The 23,569-nt window shown below is 37.5% G+C and overlaps 1 protein-coding gene across 1 annotated transcript in view; it reads right to left on the reverse strand.

The window, feature by feature from the left end:
- Positions 1-23,569, reverse strand: part of LOC131819762 (phospholipid-transporting ATPase ABCA3-like) — a 187,998-nt gene that overhangs the window by 72,773 nt on the left and 91,656 nt on the right. Inside the window, exons 17-19 of the mRNA XM_059155049.1 lie at positions 22,030-22,128; positions 4,175-4,346; positions 2,938-3,232 (exon numbers count right to left, since the gene is read on the reverse strand). Of these exons, the coding sequence (XP_059011032.1) occupies positions 2,938-3,232; positions 4,175-4,346; positions 22,030-22,128 (566 nt within the window). The remainder of the gene's footprint in view (positions 1-2,937; positions 3,233-4,174; positions 4,347-22,029; positions 22,129-23,569) is intronic.

A 23,569-nucleotide genomic window follows, 5' to 3' on the forward strand; every position in this document is an offset into this window, starting at 1 on the left:
AGGGCAGGGGAGAAAACAGCGCCTGTCAGTTCCCTCATTTTTAAAGTTCTCCAACACACTCCAAAATCAGTATGAAATGCTATGTAAACTGACATTTTTATGTTGCCCCTCCATGCAGGTTGCTATCTCTTTAAGGGTGGTGACCAAGGTATGACTCAACCTTCTAGCTCACCCAGTGCTTAGTCAACAGACTTTTGAAGTGCCACTCCAAGGACCACTGTTTTCATAAACTTATGCAATTCAGCCCTTCTGGCTTTTAAAGCCCAATGTTATGGGAGGAGTCTTCCCCATGTGAGCGCCATGGTGTGAGGGTTCTCCACCTTCTCTGCCCATATTGCTCCCTCTCTGTTGCAGGCAGCCTCCCTCTGCCTTTCCGATCTTTCCAACCCTTCAGTTGCAGCTTCTTTATATTTACTTGTGCAGTTTTTTCTGCCAGTCTTTGGATTGCTCCTTGGTTCTTTGACTTGGTTGTGGACAATGTCTAGCTGAAAATGTGGGATGGGGTCCTCATACTCTGCCATCTTCCACTTTTTTTTTTCTCTCAGTCATGCTTTTCAACTACAAAATCTCTGGTTTTTTTTTTTTTAAATTATTTATAAATATTCTCTTTGTGGAAATATAGTGACTATACTTTTCTTTAATTCTTTAAACATATTTCCTTTAGTATTTTGAAAATATTTGTAGTAGCTGATTTAAAGTCTTTGTCTATTAAATTCAACATCTGGCCTCCCTCAAGGACAGCTAGTGGCTTCAGCACCCTTCCCCACCATGGGTCATATGGTTGTTTCTTTATGTATTAGCTTTCTGGGACTTCCATAAGAATGCACCACATAATAAGTGGCTTAAATAACAGAAATTTATTTGCCCTCAGTTCTAGAGGCTAGAAGTCCAAGTCAAGTTGTCGGCAGGGTTGGTTTCGTCTGAAGGCCTTTTCTCCTTGGTTTGTAGATGGCTGTCTTCTCACTGTGTCTTCATATGGTCTTTCTTCTGAGTATGCATGTCTGTTCCTAATCTGCATTTGTTATAAGGATACCAGTCATATTGGATTAGGACCCACCCTAAGTAAGTCTTATATTACTTCTTTAAAGAAACTATATCTAAATATAGTCACATTCTGAGATACTGGGGGTAGGATTTCAACTTATGAATTTTGAAGGAACACAATTCAGCCCATAGTTCTTTCCTTGCTGTGTTATTATTTTTGTGGAAACTGGACATTTAAGATGATGATATCTGAACTCCCCTTCCCATCTCTTGTTTGCTATTATTGCCTTTTTTTTTTTTTTAAACTTGTTGCTGCTCATTTGGTTCTTAACTTATGTGGATCAATTCTATAGATTCTGTACTGTATAGTGTGCAGTTACTTACTTCTCTGACAGACTTTAAAAATTCTGGCTTTTATTTTTAAAACAAGTTCCTAGGAGTCATTCTGGGTCAGTTTAATTTAGTAATCAATTAAAATATTTCTTTAAATGCCTAGTACCAGTAAGTCCTCCATTATTTGCCAAATGGATCTGTGTATAAAGGCACACGTCAAATTTAAGACAGTTTACAAGTCAGCCTCAAATTTTACTTCTTGTTTGACCAGGTCTCAACATCAAATTAGAGTTTTCTGACTGGAGTCTTCTTCCTTAGGTCATTTCTGGTCATACACAGTACTATTCTGAGCCTTCTATATCCTCAGGAATATCAGAACTTTTAAAAGTTCATTTTGGTTCTCTAGCTCTCCAGGGATTCCTTCAAAGTTCATTTTTGGCCAGGCTCTTGTTGCTCAACTAAAATCACAACCTTAGCCAACTGTGATGATGTTACCAGCAGATTGTTACTGTTTTTATTAATGCTCTGTGGATAGGGATTTTTCCAAAAAAGCTGAGCCCTGATTCAAATCCAAGAGCAACAATTCCCTGGGAATGGAGTTTTTTTCAGGACTTCTTATTTTAATTAAATTACTGACAGTGCTCTAGAGATGGGGCTTTTAACACCGCTCTAAATAGATCAGCTCTTTCAATCAACCTCAAGGCTTTTCGTGGTTACCATTTCATTGAGTTGAGGAAGGAGAGTGATAGGAATAGTTCTAAGTTAAAATGCCACAGACCTTACTCTTTTTAAAGAGGTTTGGTAGTTTTTTTGTTGTTCTTGTTGTTTCTTATTTGTTTGTTTTTTGTTGTTAGAATAGACACATTTTAGTTTGTTCTGTGTTTTGGTTAATTTCCAGTGTTCTTAATTGGCTGATTTATAAAACTGTTTTTGAAGTATCTTTGTTGCTTTTGTGAGAGAAGGAGTTCATTCCATCATACCAAAAGATTCAAAATTTCCATTCACTAGATTTTTGGGTAATTTTCTACAAAGGAATAGATACAAATAAGCTACATAAAGGGCTTGCTTTTATCACTAAGAAAGATAATGCAGAGAAAGTGTTTAGTATGGTTTTTACCAAAGCTAAGCATTGAAAAAATTAAATATAACTATTTACACTACTCTTTAAAAATTAGTTCTGAGGAGACAATCTATTAAGTATTCTACCCCTTGTTTTTAAAAAATGAACATAGTATACAGAAGGGCAAACTTCAGATCATGGAATCATTTCACTTTGAGAGCCTAGAGAAACATTTTTGTATCTTGATCAGAATAAAAATTGTGTGCTAAATTTCTCACAGTATTGTGGCTCTTTAACTCATCCACTGAAAGATGATGCAATTAGCTGAAAGACAACCTAGAGCCAAATGTCTCCATTAGTTATTAAGTTTTGTGGCCAGTTGTCTTGAAGTATACTTTTTTGTTTCTTGCTTCTGATTTAGCTGCCTCTAAGATACTGGTAATTAGTAGGAAAAGAAAGAAATGGGTAGCTAAATAGCATAGTTAAGTCCCTTCTTTCTAAGTAATACAAATGGATCTTCATATAGCAGCAGTCTCTTTTTTTTCCCCTATGGGTCTTACCTTGGACTTCCCAAAGTTCTTGATTGTTACGTTTTAGAAAAATCTTAAGGTTATTTATGAAATTCAGAGCCAAATCAGAATTCCCTGAAACTGAGTAAGGCACAATTGTTTGACCATATTGACTCAAGTCCAGTTCTCTTGTGGGAAGGTCAGAATGCGGGTATGTAGTTTTTAAGAGATATGCAGTAAAAACCAAAATTACTAATATCTGTAGCAACATCAACTTCCAATTGCGCCAAGTGAATAGTGCTCTCTTTATAAACATGGAATAAAATTGCTGGCAGTAAAGTGAAAACTAAAAAGAGGAGAGAAACATATCATTACAATGGGTAGTGACCCAAGTAGGAAATTCATAGTGAAACCCATTAATATAAATGCTCCAAATTTTATCACACTAGATATACACATATAATACAAATTTATCCTTTAGCCCAAGAAAATAAATAAGATAGTATAAAATTTTATTTGTGTACAGTATTAAGGGAAAGGATTCATATCTAGTTTCTGATCTAACTACATTGAAAACCTTATCAAGTTTATTTTATTCATTAATATACTTGTAGTCTTTCCGATCAGAAAAACAAAATTGTATTTCTTTTATTTGATATTAAACCATAATCTATTTGTCAGTTTTAAAGGCAAATATACCCATGAAACTTGTATGTAACTACTATACTTTGTTAAGATTTGATATACAAACTATGGTTCATCATGAAAAAAATGCCCTTAATCCACTCAACCAATATCTTCTGATTGTAACAGTCATAATTTTGGGTCTTGTCTTAGAACTGAACAAAGGGGAAATTTATAAGAAAATAAAATGAGGGGCGCCTGGGTGGCTCAGTGGGTTAAATGTCTGCCTTTGGCTCGGGTCATGATCTCAGAGTCCTGTGATTGAGCCCCACACCCGGCTCCCTCCTAGGCAGGGAGCCTGCTTCCCCTTCTCTCTCTCCGTCTTGCTTCTCTGCCCCTTTTTGATCTCTGTCTGTCAAATAAATAAATAAAAATCTTTAAAGGGAAATAAAAGAGAACTTTTCAAAGTGATTCTGAGAATTAATGGTGAAAGTAGCATCTGTGATCTTTATCCAGAACCCATTTCTCCTGCATCAGGAAATTATTGGGGGTTTCTATCTGGCTTGATGTTCCAAATACCTTTTAAGTTCAAATATTTAAAAAATTACATATATTATACCCAAGCCAAACATACTAGGTTTACATTCTTAGTGAATTTGCTCACCCCAGTATTAAATTTAATAGCAGCAATTTCATTCAATCTAGAAAAAACAGCTCTCTCGTGATATCTGGATATATTCATATTCCACTTCATGTCTTGTCCTTTTTTTTGGCCCTTTAAGGAAGTAGCATGGGTATCCTGAATATCCATATGGGAACTTGCCAGGTTATTGACCCTACAAACACACATAGACAACAAAAAGCACAAAACATTTCATTTTGACTATAGTCTCAATCTGTTTTATTTAGGGAAAGTCAAACAAGGTTCCAAATTTGGAAGACTCCTTGATCTTTCTCATTGATTGTAAGGTGTATTGTATAGAGGCAGTATGATAAACCAATAAACCAGAGGGCTGCTGAAATTCCACAGCAAAGTTTATATCATTCTGAGACAACATGAGAAAAGCAATTACAATATTGTATATTTCATAAGCTGAACTTATTTAATTTAAAACTTACCTCTAGTCAAAGATAATAACTTTCCTTTGGGGGTTAAATGTTCTTTGTTTTGTGAAATGATGGAGACATTTATATAATAGCAGGGTCAGTGGTGGTTTTTTTTTTTTAAAGTCCCTACATTTCCTACTACTGCCTATGTCTAAAACTGGCTCTTTGTGTATGGATACTTGAAAGAGGTGAAGAGCTATAAAGGAATAATCATAATCTAAGGAGAAAAATTCTAAGAAAAAAAATGAACGAAACAATATATCACAGTATATTGAGAGACAGGAAAGATTAATTACCTTGGTCAAAGTGGTAAAACCCTTAGTAGAAAATATATGATTTGAAAGGTGTATTTTTTTCTTTTTCTTTTTAAGAAAGATTTTTATTTATTTGTGGGTGTCTTTGTGTGTCTGTGTGTGTGTGTGAGAGAGAGAGAGAGAGAGAGAGAGCGCACACAAACAGGAGAAGGGGCAGGAGAAGCAGGCAAGGAGCCCAATGTGTGACTCAATCCTAGGACCCTGGGATCATGACCTGAGCTGAAGGCAGATGCTTAACCTACTGAGCCACCCAGGTGCCCCAAGTATATCATCTAAACTACAGAATTATCAAAATCTTTTTAATACCTCCCTGTTAGCATTTGTATGAAAAAGAACATTAATAAATTCTCAACTATAACTACCAAAAGCCATGAGCAGATCGATAAGACTTCTATACCTTAAAAAAACTGTGCATTAAATACATATTTTAAAACCTGCTTTAAGATATTCTTTAGCATATTTTTTGACTGATACTAAAAGTCTGAGGACTATTGTACTTTTAAAATATAATCATTAAATATTTTTTCTTTCATCTTTCTTAAGTTTTCTTTTTATATTTTATTTATTGGTAATAAATTTCCATTGGGAAAACATTAGAGATTATAAATAAGTGTAAGGCAAAATATTCCTATGACCTAGAGATAGTACTGATATTTTCCACATACCTTTATAAAAAGGGACAAATATACACTCTCTTAAAAGTGGCAAATGGATTATGCTTAATCCATTTGTTTTCTTTTTTATCTTCTTACTTTCCAGATTTTACCCCAGCTTTTTGAAGTATGATTGAGAAATAAAAATTATATGCTTAAGGTATAGAACACAATACTTTGTTATATGTATATATTATAAAATGATTACCATAATCAAGCAAATTAACATATCCATTGTTGCACATAGTAACTTTTTTTGTGGTAGGAATACTTGAGATTTACTCTTTCATCAAATTTCAAATTTACGAGATATCTGGGGGAGGAGTCAAGATGGCGGAGAAGTAGCAAGCTGAGACTGCTTCAGCTAGCCGGAGATCAGCTAGATAGCTTATCTAAAGATTGCAAACACCTGAAAATCCATCGGCAGATCGAAGAGAAGAAGAACAGCAATTCTGGAAACAGAAAAACAACCACTTTCTGAAAGGTAGGACCGGCGGAGAAGTGAATCCAAAGCGACGGGAAGATAGACCCCGGGGGGAGGGGCCGGCTCCCGGCAAGCGGCGGAGCAACCGCGCACAAAATCAGGACTTTTAAAAGTCTGTTCCGCTGAGGGACATCGCTCCAGAGGCTAAACCGGGGCGAAGCCCACGCGGGGTCAGCGTGGCCTCAGGTCCCGCAGGGTCACAGAAGGATCGGGGGTGTCTGAGTGTCGCAGAGCTTGCGGGTATTGGAACGGGAAAGCCGGCTACAGAGACAGAGCCGACAGTAAGCTCGCAGCTCGGTGTTACCTTGAACCGGTCGCAGGCTCGGTGAGCTCGGAGCGCGGCCGGAGGTCAGGCAGACGGGAGTAACTGGGCGCTGTTCTCTGAGGGCGCACTGAGGAGTGGGGCCCTGGGCTCTCGGCTCCTCCGGGCCGGAGACCAGGAGGCCGCCATTTGTATTCCCGTCCTCCGGAACTCTACGGAAAGCGCTCAGGGAACAAAAGCTCCTGAAAGCAAACCCGAGCGGATTACTCACCCCGGCCCCGGGTAAGGGCGGTGTAATTCCGCCTGGGGCAAAGACACTTGAAAATCACTACAACAGGCCCCTCCCCCAGAAGATCAACAAGAAATCCAGCCGAGACCAAGCTCACCTACCAAGGAGTGCGGTTTCAATACTAAGGAGAGCAGCAGAACTCCAGAGGAGGAGAAAGCCAAGCACGGAACTCATGGCTTTTTTCCTGTGATTTTTTTTAGTCTTGCAGTTAATTTAATTTTTTCTTTTTCATTTTTTTTTTTTTTTTCTCGCCTTCGGGTAAAATTTTTTTTTTTTTTTAACTGTTACCTTTTTCTTTTTTAACGATTTTTTACTAGTTTATCTAATATATATATATATATATATTTTTACATTTTTCTTAGGTGTTTTCTTTTTTAAAAAAAAAAAAAATTCTTTTCTTTTTTTTTTTTTTTTTTTCTTTTTTCTTTCTTCCTTTTTGAACCTCTTTTTATCCCCTTTCTCCCCACTCACGATTTTGGATCTCTTCTAATTTGGCTAAAGCATATTTTCCTGGGGTTGTTGCCACCCTTTTAGTATTTTACTTGCCCCTTCATTTACTCTTATCTGGACAAAATGACAAGACGTAAAAATTCACCACAAAAAAAAGAACAAGAGGCAGTACCGAAGGCTAGGGACCTAATCAATACAGACATCGGTAATATGTCAGATCTAGAGTTCAGAATGACAATTCTCAAGGTTCTAGCCGGGCTCGAAAAAGGCATGGAAGATATTAGAGAAACCCTCTCGAGAGATATAAAAGCCCTTTCTGGAGAAATAAAAGAACTAAAATCTAACCAAGTTGAAATCAAAAAAGCTATTAATGAGGTGCAATCAAAAATGGAGGCTCTCACTGCTAGGATAAATGAGGCAGAAGAAAGAATTAGTGATATAGAAGACCAAATGACAGAGAATAAAGAAGCTGATCAAAAGAGGGACAAACAGCTACTGGACCACGAGGGGAGAATTCGAGAAATAAGTGACACCATAAGACGAAACAACATTAGAATAATTGGGATTCCAGAAGAAGAAGAAAGTGAGAGGGGAGCAGAAGGTATACTGGAGAGAATTATTGGGGAGAATTTCCCCAATATGGCAAAGGGAACAAGCATCAAAATTCAGGAGGTTCAGAGAATGCCCCTCAAAATAAATAAGAATAGGCCCACACCCCGTCACATAATAGTAAAATTTACAAGTCTCAATGACAAAGAGAAAATCCTGAAAGCAGCCCGGGAAAAGAAGTCTGTAACATACAATGGTAAAAATATTAGATTGGCAGCTGACTTATCCACAGAGACCTGGCAGGCCAGAAAGAGCTGGCATGATATTTTCAGAGCACTAAACGAGAAAAACATGCAGCCAAGAATACTATATCCAGCTAGGCTATCATTGAAAATAGAAGGAGAGATTAAAAGCTTCCAGGACAAACAACAACTGAAAGAATTTGCAAATACCAAACCAGCTCTACAGGAAATCTTGAAAGGGGTCCTCTAAGCAAAGAGAGAGCCTACAAGTGGTAGATCAGAAAGGAACAGAGACCATATACAGTAACAGTCACCTTACAGGCAATACAATGGCACTAAATTCATATCTCTCAATAGTTACCCTGAATGTGAATGGGCTAAATGCCCCTGTCAAAAGACACAGGGTATCAGAATGGATAAAAAAACAAAACCCATCTATATGTTGCCTCCAAGAAACACATTTTAAGCCCGAAGACACCTCCAGATTTAAAGTGAGGGGGTGGAAAAGAATTTACCATGCTAATGGACATCAGAAGAAAGCAGGAGTGGCAATCCTTATATCAGATCAATTAGATTTTAAGCCAAAGACTGTAATAAGAGATGAGGAAGGACACTATATCATACTCAAAGGGTCTGTCCAACAAGAAGATTTAACAATTTTAAATATCTATGCCCCCAACGTGGGAGCAGCCAACTATATAAACCAATTAATAACAAAATCAAAGAAACACATAAACAACAATACAATAATAGTAGGGGACTTTAATATTCCCCTCACTGAAATGGACAGGTCATCCAAGCAAAAGATCAGCAAGGAAATAAAGGCCTTAAATGACACACTGGACCAGATGGACATCACAGATATATTCAGAATATTTCATCCCAAAGCAACAGAATACACATTCTTCTCTAGTGCACATGGTACATTCTCCAGAATAGATCACATCCTCGGTCCTAAATCAGGACTCAACCGGTATCAAAAGATTGGGATCATTCCCTGCATATTTTCAGACCACAATGCTCTAAAGCTAGAACTCAACCACAAAAGGAAGTTTGGAAAGAACCCAAATACATGGAGACTAAACAGTATCCTTCTAAAGAATGAATGGGTCAACCGGGAAATTAAAGAAGAATTGAAAAAAATCATGGAAACAAATGATAATGAAAATACAACGGTTCAAAATCTGTGGGACACAACAAAGGCAGTCCTGAGAGGAAAATATATAGCGGTACAAGCCTTTCTCAAGAAACAAGAAAGGTCTCAGGTACACAACCTAACCCTACACCTAAAGGAGCTGGAGAAGGAACAAGAAAGAAACCCTAAGCCCAGCAGGAGAAGAGAAATCATAAAGATCAGAGCAGAAATCAATGAAATAGAAACCAAAAAAACAATAGAACAAATCAACGAAACTAGGAGCTGGTTCTTTGAAAGAATTAATAAAATTGATAAACCCCTGGCCCGACTTATCAAAAAGAAAAGAGAAAGGACCCAAATAAATAAAATCATGAATGAAAGAGGAGAGATCACAACTAACACCAAGGAAATACAAACTATTATAAGAACATACTATGAGCAACTCTACGGCAATAAATTTGACAATCTGGAAGAAATGGATGCATTCCTAGAAACATATAAACTACCACAACTGAACCATGAAGAAATAGAAAGCCTGAACAGACCCATAACCAGTAAGGAGATTGAAACAGTCATTAAAAATCTCCAAACAAACAAAAGCCCAGGGCCAGACGGCTTCCCGGGGGAATTCTACCAAACATTTAAAGAAGAACTAATTCCTATTCTCCTGAAACTGTTCCAAAAAATAGAAATGGAAGGAAAACTTCCAAACTCATTTTATGAGGCCAGCATCACCTTGATCCCAAAACCAGACAAGGATCCCACCAAAAAAGAGAGCTATAGACCGATATCCTTGATGAACACAGATGCGAAAATACTCAACAAAATACTAGCCAATCGGATTCAACAGTACATTAAAAAGATTATTCACCAAGACCAAGTGGGATTTATTCCAGGGCTGCAAGGTTGGTTCAACATCCGCAAATCAGTCAATGTGATACAACACATCAATAAAAGTAAGAACAAGAACCATATGATACTCTCAATAGATGCTGAAAAAGCATTTGACAAAGTACAACATCCCTTCCTGATCAAAACTCTTCAAAGTGTAGGGATAGAGGGCACATACCTCAATATCATCAAAGCCATCTATGAAAAACCCACCGCAAATATCATTCTCAATGGAGAAAAACTGAAAGCTTTTCCGCTAAGGTCAGGAACACGGCAGGGATGTCCATTATCACCACTGCTATTCAACATCGTACTAGAGGTCCTAGCCTCAGCAATCAGACAACAAAAGGAAATTAAAGGCATCCAAATCGGCAAAGAAGAAGTCAAATTATCACTCTTCGCAGATGATATGATACTATATGTGGAAAACCCAAAAGACTCCACTCCAAAACTGCTAGAACTTATACAGGAATTCAGTAAAGTGTCAGGATATAAAATCAATGCACAGAAATCAGTTGCATTTCTCTACACCAACAGCAAGACAGAAGAAAGAGATATTAAGGAGTCAATCCCATTTACAATTGCATCCAAAACCATAAGATACCTAGGAATAAACCTAACCAAAGAGACACAGAATCTATACTCAGAAAACTATAAAGTACTCATGAAAGAAATTGAGGAAGACACAAAGAAATGGAAAAATGTTCCATGCTCCTGGATTGGAAGAATAAATATTGTGAAAATGTCTATGCTACCTAAAGCAATCTACACATTTAATGCAATTCCTATCAAAGTACCATCCATCTTTTTCAAAGAAATGGAACAAATAACTCTAAAATTTATATGGAACCAGAAAAGACCTCGAATAGCCAAAGGGATATTGAAAAAGAAAGCCAACGTTGGTGGCATCACAATTCCGGACTTCAAGCTCTATTACAAAGCTGTCATCATCAAGACAGCATGGTACTGGCACAAAAACAGACACATAGATCAATGGAACAGAATAGAGAGCCCAGAAATAGACCCTCAACTCTATGGTCAACTAATCTTCGACAAAGCAGGAAAGAATGTCCAATGGAAAAAAGACAGCCTTTTCAATAAATGGTGCTGGGAAAATTGGACAGCCACATGCAGAAAAATGAAATTGGACCATTTCCTTACACCACACACAAAAATAGACTCAAAATGGATGAAGGACCTCAATGTACGAAAGGAATCCATCAAAATCCTTGAGGAGAACACGGGCAGCAACCTCTTCGACCTCTGCCGCAGCAACATCTTCCTAGGAACAACGCAAAAGGCAAGGGAAGCAAGGGAAAAAATGAACTACTGGGATTTCATCAAGATCAAAAGCTTTTGCACAGCAAAGGAAACAGTTAACAAAATCAAAAGACAACTGACAGAATGGGAGAAGATATTTGCAAACGACATATCAGATAAAGGACTAGTGTCCAGAATCTATAAAGAACTTAGCAAACTCAACACCCAAAGAACAAATAATCCAATCAAGAAATGGGCAGAAGACATGAACAGACATTTCTGCAAAGAAGACATCCAGATGGCCAACAGACACATGAAAAAGTGCTCCATATCACTTGGCATCAGGGAAATACAAATCAAAACCACAATGAGATATCACCTCACACCAGTCAGAATGGCTAAAATCAACAAGTCAGGAAATGACAGATGCTGGCGAGGATGCGGAGAAAGGGGAACCCTCCTACACTGTTGGTGGGAATGCAAGCTGGTACAGCCACTCTGGAAAACAGCATGGAGGTTCCTCAAAATGTTGAAAATAGAACTGCCCTATGACCCAGCAATTGCACTATTGGGTATTTACCCTAAAGATACAAATGTAGTGATCCAAAGGGACACATGCACCCGAATGTTTATAGCAGCAATGTCCACAATAGCCAAACTATGGAAAGAACCTAGATGTCCATCAACAGATGAATGGATCAAGAAGATGTGGTATATATACACAATGGAATACTATGCAGCCATCAAAAGAAATGAAATCTTGCCATTTGCAACAACATGGATGGAACTAGAGCGTATCATGCTTAGCGAAATAAGTCAAGCAGAGAAAGACAACTATCATATGATCTCCCTGATATGAGGAAGTGGTGATGCAACATGGAGGCTTAAGTGGGTAGAAGAATAAATGAAACAAGATGGGATTGGGAGGGAGACAAACCATAAGTGACTCTTAATCTCACAAAACAAACTGAGGGTTGCCGGGGGGAGGGGGTTGGGGAGAAGGGGGTGGGATTATGGACATTGGGGAGGGTATGTGATTTGGTGAGTGCTGTGAAGTGTGTAAACCTGGTGATTCACAGACCTGGGGATAAAAATATATGTATATAAAAAATATATGTTTATAAAAAAAAAAAAAAAAAATTTCAAATTTACAAAGTATTATTAAGTATAGTCACCATGCAGTACTTGTGATGACCAGTAGGTCTCCAAAACTTACTCATAACTGAAAGTTTGTACCCTTTAACGAACTTTTCTCACTTTCCCTCCTCCTTGCACCTAAGAACCACCATTCTATTCTTTGTTCAACTTTTTTAAGACTCCACACAGAAGTGAGATCATGCAGTTTTCATCTTTCTGTCTGGCTTACTTCACTTAGCCTAATGTCCTCCAGAGGGCCCAGAAATAAACATACACTTATCTGGTTAATTAAACTTCAACAAAGGAGACAGGAATATACAATATATTCTGTCTTTTCAATAAATGGTGTCAGGAAAACTAGATAGCTACATACAAAGAATGCAACTGGACCAGTTTCTTACACCATACACAAAAATAAACTCAAAATGGATTAAAGACCTAAATTTGAGACCTGAAGCCATAAAATAAAACAGGCAGTCATCACTTGGACATTGGTCTTAGAACATAATTGTGGATATATCTCCTGAGGCCAGGAAAACAAAACCAAAAATAAATTGTTGGTACTAAACAAAAATAAAAAGCTTCTGCACAGCAAAGGAAGCCATCAACACAACAAAAAGGCAACCTAGTGAATGGGAAAAGATAATTGTAAATGACAAATCTATTAAGTCTTTATATGGAAAATACATAAAGAACTTACATAACTCAATATGCATGCGAGCGCGCACGCACACACACACACACAGTCAGATTAAAAAATAAACAGATGAGAGGCACCTGGGTGGCTCAGTGGGTTAAGCCTCTAACTTCGGCTCAGATCATGATCTCAAGGTCCTGAGACTGGGTCCCATATCGGGCTCTCTGCTCAGTAGGGGGCCTGCTTCCCCTCCTCTCTCTGCCTGCCTCTCTGCCTACTCGTGATCTCTCTCTCTCAAATAAATAAATAAAATCTTAAAAAAAATAAACAAATGAGAGAAGAGGCAAGATAGCAGAGGAGTAGGGAGTCTTGTTCAACTGGTCCCTTGAATTTAGCTGGATATCTACTAAACCATTCTGTATACCCAAGAAATCAGCCTGAAATGTAAGACTATATATCTGGATCTCTACAAACAGAAAAACACCACCTGTCTCGAGTAGGAAAGGCTGAGTCATAAATATGTAGGATAGATAGTGGAAGAAAAACAGAAGGGGGAGGGAGCCTCCATAAGCTGGCACCTGAAAAGTGATATAACTCCAGAGGGCAAAAGTGTCCTGTGCCTGGAGGAGGCAAAAATTTGCAGAGCAGTAGTGGCAGGGAAAGTAGAGCAGTGCCCTAGACAGAATCCAGGACATGTGGGTGCACACATGCAAGCCCCCATGAGCCTGGGGCCACTTGTGGTTTTAAAAGTACCAAGCGCAGGGACACACACCAATCCCTGGGTTGAGCCCCTAGAGAGTTGTTGTAGGTATGCACCAGGGTGGCTGTGGTTTTTGGAGGTGCATACAGAAACAGAGACTGTGTTCTGGAGGGTTTAGTGAAGAAAATAGACGGCAATTTCTCTGCTCTGGGACAGGGGTCTGGGTGCAGCGGTTTTTGCTTTGACCCTCAGAAGAGGCAAGAAAAGCCACCAGAGAACAAAATCTAAAAAAACCGGTTCTATAGAGACCAGCCCCCTAACAGAGGGCAGGGCAACTCTGCCCAAGCAGAAACAGTGTGGCAGTCCCCTCCCCTAGAAGACACACTGGAAGAATAATAGGACAATAACCCTAGGGTCCCCATAAAACTGTGAAATCCCAACATCAGGGGAAAATAGTATATTGAGTTACAGTCATTGTCTCAGGGCTTGTTTATTTTTCAGATACAGCTCTCTTTTTCTTTTTTCCCTTATGTTTCTTCTATGTTTTTTCTTTTTACCTTTTTCTCATTTCAACTATGTGTTTAATATATATTTCATAATAGCTTTTTTAAACTTGTACTTTTTCATACTTTTAAAATAGATATATGCTTCAATATAGTCCTTTTTTCTCTATTCAATATTACCTTTATATACATACAAGTTTTACTTTCCTTATCATTTTTAAAAATTTTTATTTTTTTTCTAATTAAAAATAATTTTATAAATATTATTCTTGTGTTTCATTTTGGCTTTATCTTTTCAGTGGTGGACCAGTTTGGGTTTTCCTAGGGTTCAACTTGCTTGGGCTATGGTTGATATTTTGGACTCAGTACATTCCCTCAACCATCCCTCAACAGAATGACTAGGAGGAGGAACTCCCAACAAAGAAAAGAACCAGAGACAATGGCCTCTGCCACAGACCTAATGGATATGGAGATAAGCAAGATGTTACAGACAGACTTCAGGGTAGCAATTATGAAGTCAATAGCTAGGCTTGAAAAAACCATCAGTGACAATATAGAATCTCTAAGGACAGAAATGAGATCTAATCAGGCTAAAATTAAAAATGCTATGAATGAGATTGGTCAACTCATCTAGGTACTCATCAGTACTTTAGATAGTACTTTAGATACTCATCAGTATCTAAACTGGATACCTTAACAGCCAGGATAAATGAGGCAGTAGAATGAATCAGTGATCTAGAAGATAAACTGATAGAAAGGAAGGAAGCTGAATATGATAGGGATGGGATAAACAGCTAGAAGCCCATGAGATCAGACTGAGAGAGATCAATGATGCCATGATCATTGCCATGATCCAACATCACAATTACTAGGATCCTTGAGGGGGTGGAGACAAAGAGAGTACTAGAAGGAATATTTGAACAAATCACAGCTGAGAACTTCTCTAGTCTGGGGAAGGAAACAAGCGTTCATGTCCTAGAGGCAGACAGGACCCCTCCTAAGATTAGTAAGAACAGACTAACATCCTGGCATGAAATAGTAAAACTTGTAAATCTTAGAATCAAAGAAGCCATCCTGAGAGCATCTATGGGGAAGATATTTCTTAAATATGTAGGGAGGAACATCAGAATATGTCAGGCCTATCCATAGAGACCTGGCAAGCCAGAAAGGGCTGGCAAGACATATTCAGGGTATTAAATGAGACAAACATGCAGTCAAGGATACTTTATCCAGCAAGGCTGTCATTCAGAATGGATGGAGAGACAGAGTTTCTAGGACCAGCAGAAATTGAAAGAACATGCGCCCGCCAAGTCAGGCCTGCAAGAATTTTTTTTTTTTTTTTAGGATTTTATTTATTTATTTGACAGAGATCACAAGTAGGCAGAGAGGCAGGCAGAGAGAGAGAGGAGGAAGCAGGCTCCCTACTGAGCAGAGAGCCCAATGCAGGGCTCGATCCCAGGACCCTGGGATCATGACATGAGCCGAAGGCAGAGGTTTTAACCCACTGAGCCACCCAGGTTCCCCAGGCCTGCAAAAATTTTTTAGGGGAATTCTATAAAGAGGAAAGATGCCAGGAGTAACATGGTCCAGAAATTTACAGAGATAATCTATAGAACAGGGAATTCACAGGCAATAAATATGATGGCACTAAATTAATATCTTTCAAGAGTTACCCTCAATGTAAACAGCCTAAATTCTCCCATGAAATGGCACAGGATTGCAGATTGATAAAAAGATAGGACCCATCCTTTTGCTGTCTACAAGAGACTCATTTTGAACCTGAAGACACCTCCAGATTGAAAGCAAGGGGATGGAGAACCATTTATCATGCTAACAGACCTCAAAAGAAAGTTGGGGTAGCAATTCTCATCTCAGACAAATTAGATTTTAAACCAAAGACTGTAGTAAGAGATGTAGAGGAACACTATATCATATTTAAAGGATCTATCCAACAAGAAAATCTAACAATTGTAAATATCTATGCCCCCAACATGGCAGCAACTACATAAGCCAACTGCTAACCAAAATTAAGAATCATATTGATAATGACACATTAATAGCAGGAGACCTCAACACTCCACTCTCAGTAATGGACAGATCAACTAAGCAGAAGAACAACAAAGAAACAAGAGCTTTGAATGGCACATTGGACCAGATGGGCTTCATAGCTATATACAGAACATTCCACTCTAAAAAAACAGAATACTCATTCTTCTCACGTGCACAAGTAACTTTCTCCAGAACAGACCAAAAACTGGGTCTCAACCGATACCAAAAAAGATTAAGATTATTTCCTGCATGTCATCAGACAACAATGTTTTGAAACTGGAACACAATCACAAGAAAAAATTTGGAAGGAACTGAAACACTTGGAAGTTAAAGACCATCCTGCTAAAGAATGATTGGGTCAACAAGAAAATTAAAGAACTTAAACAGTTCATGGAAATCAAGAAGAATGAAAACGCATCAGTCCAAAACCTATGGGATACTGCAAAGAAAATATATAACCATCCAAGCCTCTTTCAAAATAGTAGAAAAATCCCAATGCACAAGCTAACCTTACACCTAAAGGTGCTGGAGAAACAGCAGGAAATAAAACCTAAACCAAGCAGGAGAAGAGAAATAATAAAGATTAGAGATCACTGAAATAGAAGCCAGAAAAACAGTAGAGCAGATCTACAAAACTAGAAGCTGGTTCTCTGAAAGAATTAATAAAATCAACAAGTCTCTGGCTGGACTTATCCAAAAGAAAGGAGAAAGGAGCCAAATTAATAAAATCATGAATGAAAAGGGAGAGATCAAGACTAACATCAAAGAAATAGAAACAATCATTATAAATTATTAACAGCAACTATATGCCAATAAATTAAGCAACCTGGAAGAAGTGGATGCCTTCCTAGAAACTTATAAACTACTGAGACTGGAACTGGAAGAAACAGACAATCTGAACAGACCAATAACCTGTAACAAAATTGAAGCAATAATCAAAAACCTCCCAAAAAACAAAAGTCCAAGGCCAGATGGCTTCCCAGGAGAATTCATTTAAAGAAGAAATCATACCTATTCTTCTGAAGCTATTTCAAAGAATAGAAACAGAAGGAAAACCTCCAAACTCTTTCTATGAGAACAGGATTACCTTGATCCAAAAACCAGGCAAAGATCCCATCAAAAAGGACAATCATAGACCAATATCCCTGATGAACATGGATGCCAAAATACTCAACAAGATGTTAGCCAATAGGATATAACAGTACATTAAAAGGATTATCCATCAGGACCAGGTATGGAATCCCAGGGTATAATTCCTGGGATACAAGTGTGGTTCAACTTTTGTAAATCAATCAATGTGATAGAACACAGTAATAAAAGAAAAGAACCATATGATCCTCTCAATTAATGCAGAAAAAGCATTTGACAAAACAGAGCATCCTTTTCTGATCAAAAATCTTCAGAGTATAGGGATAGAGGGAACATTCCTCAATATAAAAACTATCTATGAAGAACCCACAGCGAATATCATCTTAAGATCAGGGGCACAACATGGATGCCTACTCTCACCACTATTGCTCAACATAGTATTAGAAGTCCTGGTCTCAGTAATCAGACAACAAAAAGAAATAAAATGCATTCAAACTGGCAAAGAAGACTCTCTACAGAGATGACACAATACTTTATGTGGAAAACCCAAAAGGCTCCATCCCCAAAATACTAGAACTCATACAGCAATTTAGCAAAGTAGCAGGATAGAAAAATCAATGCAAATAAATCAGTTGCTTTTCTATACACTAACAATATAACTATGGAAAGGGACATTAAGGAATCAACTCCAATTATAATAGCACCCAAACCTATAAGATACCTAGGAATAAACCAAACCAAAAAGGTAAAGGATCTATACTCTAGAAACTATAGAACATTTATGAAAGAAATTGAAGAAGATACAAAAAGATGGAAAAATATTCCATTCTCATGAATTGGAAGAATAAACATTGTAAAAAAGTCTATGCTACCTACAATTTCAATGCCATCCCTATCAAAATACCATTGACATTTTTCACAGAGCTGGAACAAACAATCCTAAAATTTGTAGGGAACCAGAAAAGACTCCAAATTACCAAGGGAATGTTGAAAAGAAAACCAAAACTGGAGCATCACAATCCCTGACTTCAGGCTTATTACAAAGCTGTGATAATCAAAATAGCATGGTATTAGCACAAAAACAGACACATAGATCAACGGAACAGAATAGAGAGCCAGGAAAGGACCCTCAACTCTATGCTCAACTAACTTTTGACAAATCAGGAAAGAATATCCAATGGAAAAAAAGACAGTCTCTTCAATAAATGGTGCTGGGGAAATTGGACAGCTACATTCAAAAGAATGAAGTTGTAGCATTCTCTTACATCATACACAAACTCTAAATGAATGAAAGACCTTAATGTGAGACAGGAATCCAACAACATCCTAGAGGAAAACATAGACAGTAACCACTTTAACACAAGCCACAGCAACTTCTTTCAAGACCCATCTCCAAAGGCAAGGAAAAGAAAAGCAAAAATGAATTATTTGGACTTCACAAAGATACAGAGCACAGCAAAGGAAACAATCACCTTTGCACAGCAAAGGAAACAATCACCAAAAGTAAGAGGCAACCCAGAGAATGGGAGAAGATATTTGCAAATGACATTACAGATAAAAGACTGGTATCCAATATTTATAAAGAACTTCTCAAACTCAACACCCAAAAAACAATCCTGTCAGAAAATGGGAAGAAGACATGAACAGACACTTTTCCAAAGAAGACATAAAAATGGCCAACAGACACATGAAAAAATATTCACCATTAGCTATCAGGGAAATTTAAATTAAAACCACAGTGAGATATCACCTTACACCGGTTAGAATGGCCAAAATTAGCAAGACAGGAAATAACATGTGTTGGAGAGGATGTGGAGAAAGTATGAATACCCAACTTTTGTAGCAATATGGACGGGACTGAAAGATATTATGCTGAGTGAAATAAGTCAAGCAGAGAGAGTCAATTATCATATGGTTTCACTTATTTGTGGAGTATAACAAATAGCATGGAAGACATGGGGAGTTAGGAGAAGGGAGTTGTGGGAAGTTGGAAGGGGAGGTGAACCATGAGAGACTATGGACTCTGAAAAACAATCTGAGGGGTCTGAATTGATGGGTGGGTGGGAGGTTGGGGTACCAGGTGGTGGGTATTATAGAGGGCACGGATTGCATGGAGCACTGGGTGTGGTGAAAAAATAATGAATACTGTTACACTGAAAATAAATAAATAAATAAAAAGGGTGAAAAAACTCCAAAAAAAAAAAAAAAAAACACCTCTCAACAAAGTGGGTTTAGAGGGAACATAGCTCAACATCAAGAAGGCCATTTATTAAAAACTCAGAGCTAACATAATCAACAGTGAAAAATGGACAGCTTTTCCTTTAAGATCAAGAACAAGACAAGGAAGTTCATTCTCACTACTTTTATACAACATAGGACTGGCAGTTCTAGCTGCATCAGTCAGAGAACAAAAAAAATAAAAGGCATCCAAATTGGTAAGGAAGTCTTGAACTTCCATTATGTGCAGATAACCTAACACTATATATAGCAAACCCTAAAGACTCCACCAAAAAACTATTAGAACTGATAAATGAATTCAGTAAAGTCAGAGGATACAAAATTAATATACAGAAATTTGTATATCACAGATCTATATATCCCTTACACTAATAATGAGGTAGCAGAAAGAGAAATTAAGAAAATAATCCCATTTATGATCCCACCCAAAGTAATAAAATACTTAGAAATAAACTTAACCAAGGAGGTGAAAGACCTGTACTCTGAAAGGTATAAATTAAAACTACATTAAAAACCAAAGATGTACTATATATTGGCTAATTGAACATAATAAAAAAAATTAAAAAAGAAAAAAATTGAGGATGCAAACAAGTGGAAAGGTATTCCATGCTCATAGACTGAAAGAATTAATATTATTAAAATGTCAATACTAACCAAAGCAACCTAAAGTTTCAATGAAATCCCTACCAAAATACCAATAACATTTTCCACAAAACTAGGACAAATAATCCTAAAATTTGTATGGAACCACAAGAGACTCCAGATAGCAAAAGCAATCTTGAGAAAGAAGAACAAAGCTGGAGGTATCACAATCCTAGATTTCATGATATACTAAAAGCTGTAGTAATCAAGACAGTACAGTACTGGCACAAAAGCAGACATGTAGGTCAATGGAATAGAACAGAACTGAATAGAAAGCTTAGAAATAAACCCACTCTCATATGGTCAATTCATCTATGACAAAGGAAGCAAGAATATACAATGGGGAAAAGACAGTCTCTTGAATAATGGTGCTGGGAAAACTAGACAGCTACATGTAAAAGAATGAAACTGGACCATTTTATCACACCATAAACAAAAATAAACTCAAAATGCATTAAAGGCCTAAATGTAAGATCTGAAACTGTAAAACTGCTAAAAGAAAATATAGGCAGTAATCTCTGTGACATCACTCTTAGGAACATTTGTCTAGATATGTCTCCTCTGGCAAGGGAAACAAAGTAAAAATAAACTATTGGGACAAACCAAAACAAAAACCTCTGTACAGCAAAGGAAACAATAAAACAAAAAGGCAACCTACTGAATGGGAGAAGATAATTGCAAATTTGTTTTGTCTGATAAGGGTTTAATACCCAAAATATATAAAGAACTTAAACAAATCAACACCAAGGAAACAAAGTAATCCTATTAAAAATGAGGAGGGCCCAGGATTAAGATGGTGGAGGAGAGGGGGACCCAAAGCTTGTCTCCTCCCTTGAACACAGCTAGATAAATATTAAATTATTCTGGACACCCAAGAAATCAATTGGAAGTCTCAGAAAACAAAGCTTCACTCTGTAAACAGTAAAAACAACTGGTGGAAGATAGGAACTGTGAAAAATTGATTCAGGGGAGAAAAGAACCATGGGCGCTGCACAGGACAGGAGAGGGAGCCCTGATAAGGGAGGTAGTAGCAGGAGAGAATGAGAGAGATAAAGAGTGAAGGAAAAAAAAGAAAAGAAAAGACTGAAAACACACAGGAGACTGCACAAGAAAAGTGTTCCCAAAAACCAGTGAATGGGAAAAAGGAGAGGGCTTCAATACCACCAGTTTTTAAAAACAGCACAGTATGGAGTCTGAAGCTTGGGAGGTCAGCGCCATAGCCAGGGTTGTGCCTGGTGGTCCTCCTAAGGGAAAGCAGGGTGGAGCCCCAGCCTGGTCTGAGGATCCTCTGAGTTGCACAAGGAGAAGTGATTCCCCTGGTTAGAGTATATTTGGTAGAGTTGATATGGCCTCTGCATGGGCAACGTCTCCTGTGGGCACCACTGAGCTGCGGGATTCAACAGTAAAGGAACAAGACACCAGTTGAGGGTAGCAAAACCTGGCTATGTGTTAAAATTTACCAGACTGTTTTCTGGGACAAGCCAGTACTGGAGGGAGGCCCTCCCTGTGAGGATCAGTACAGTCCTTGTGGAGGGGGTTTCTGAAGTGTGGTGTTTTGAAACAGAGCAGTCCCTGAGATAAAACACAGGAGTACTGTACCACTTGGCAGGCGGACAGCTCAGTCAAGGACAGGGTGAAGGCAGGGATCTGACACAGGAAGGGTGACTCTTTGCACATCTCTGAGGGCTTCCTGAAGAGTTGTGGGCAGAATTTCCTGCTGGAGAGACAAGAAAGCTGGGCGAAGCCATTTATCTATCTATCATCCATCTATCTATCTATCTATCTATCTATAACTGTGATGATTTCATTCCAATATGAAGAGGGTGGAGTTTGCTCTCCAAAGGGTGGAAATTTGTTATTGTTTTTTTTAAAGGTCATTATTACTCACTTATTGAAGACTTCTTCCATGGTAGTGATTGAAGCACCAAAGTTGGCAATGCCCAGCTCTTTTTGGTTTTTTTCCAGGTCATTAATCAGAGCTTCAAACCTGAAAGGAGAGGAAGAAGAGAAGAAGGAACTAGCACTAGTTTAGATACATTTTCTTTTCTGCTGTTGTTCATTTTATATTCTATTAAATTGAATTTTTAAAATATATGAACACTTTCAGTTAATACTTAATTTTATTTCCAAATGTATTCCTCCCTATTATTCTCTTAAAAGTTTTTATTGTGAAAAATATAAGAAACATTACATATATTATTTCATCAATTCAAGCAGCATTAAGCATATTCACAACCATCACCACCATTCATTTCCAAAACTATCTATCCTAAGATCCTAAACTAAAATTCTGTACCCATTAAACAGTAATTTTCTATTCCTTCCTTAAGCTTCACTTTTACTTTGAGGGGTTTTTTTTAGTTTTTTTTTTTCTTTTTTTAATTTGAGTTTTCCTACTGTAAGTGCATCCTATAAAAAGGAATCCTTTTGTGTCTGACTTATTTCACTTAGCATAATTCTTTCTAATTCAAATCTCTTGTAGAATGTATAAGAATTCATTTCTTTTTAGGCTGAATAATAATCATTGTATGGATAATACAACATGTGGTTTATCCATTTATTTGTGGGACATTTGAGTATTTTTTATCATTTGGATTTTATGAATAATGCTGTTATGAGCAATGGTGTGCAAACACTTGTTCAAGTTCTTACTTTCAATTTTTGTTGGTATATACCTAGCAGTGGAATTGGTGAATCATGTGGTAAGTCTATGTTTAACCTTTTTTTTTTTTTTAAGATTTATTTATTTATTTGAGAGAGAGAAAGGGAAATGATCAGGGGGGTAGGAGGCAGAAGGAGAGGGAGAGAAGCAGGGATTACCTGCTAAGCTGGGAGTACACAGGGCTCACCCCAGGACCCTGTAATCATTACCTGAGCCGAAATCAAGAGTCAGCCACTTGTTCTATTCACCAATCTAATATATATCTATAGATAGATAGATAGATATAGATACACATATACATATATATATTTTTTCTTTTTTTCCTACTTTCTTCTCCCCCTGGTTTTGGGTCTCTTCTGATTTGGTTAGTATATATTTTTATGGAGTCATTGCTACCTTTTTAGTATCTTGTTCCCTCATTCATCTGTTCCTATCTGGATAAAATGATGAGGCAGAAAACCTCACCACAAAAAAAGAACAAGAGGCAGTACCAATGGCTAGGGACCTAATCAATACAGACATTAGTAATATGTCAGAACTAGAGTTCAGAATGATGATTATCAAGGTTCTAGCTGGGCTTGAAAAAAGTATGGAAGATATTAGAGAATACCTTTCAGGAGAAATAAAATCCCTTTCTAGAGAAATAAAAGAACTAAAGTCTAACCAAATTGAAATTTTAAAAAAAGCTATTAATGAGGTGCAATAAAAAATGGAGTCTCCTACTTCTCTTACTCAAAAATGAGGCAGAAGAGAGAATCAGTGATAT

The sequence above is a fragment of the Mustela lutreola genome, chromosome 17, assembly GCF_030435805.1.
Source record: "Mustela lutreola isolate mMusLut2 chromosome 17, mMusLut2.pri, whole genome shotgun sequence".
Classification (NCBI taxonomy): Eukaryota; Metazoa; Chordata; class Mammalia; order Carnivora; family Mustelidae; genus Mustela; species Mustela lutreola.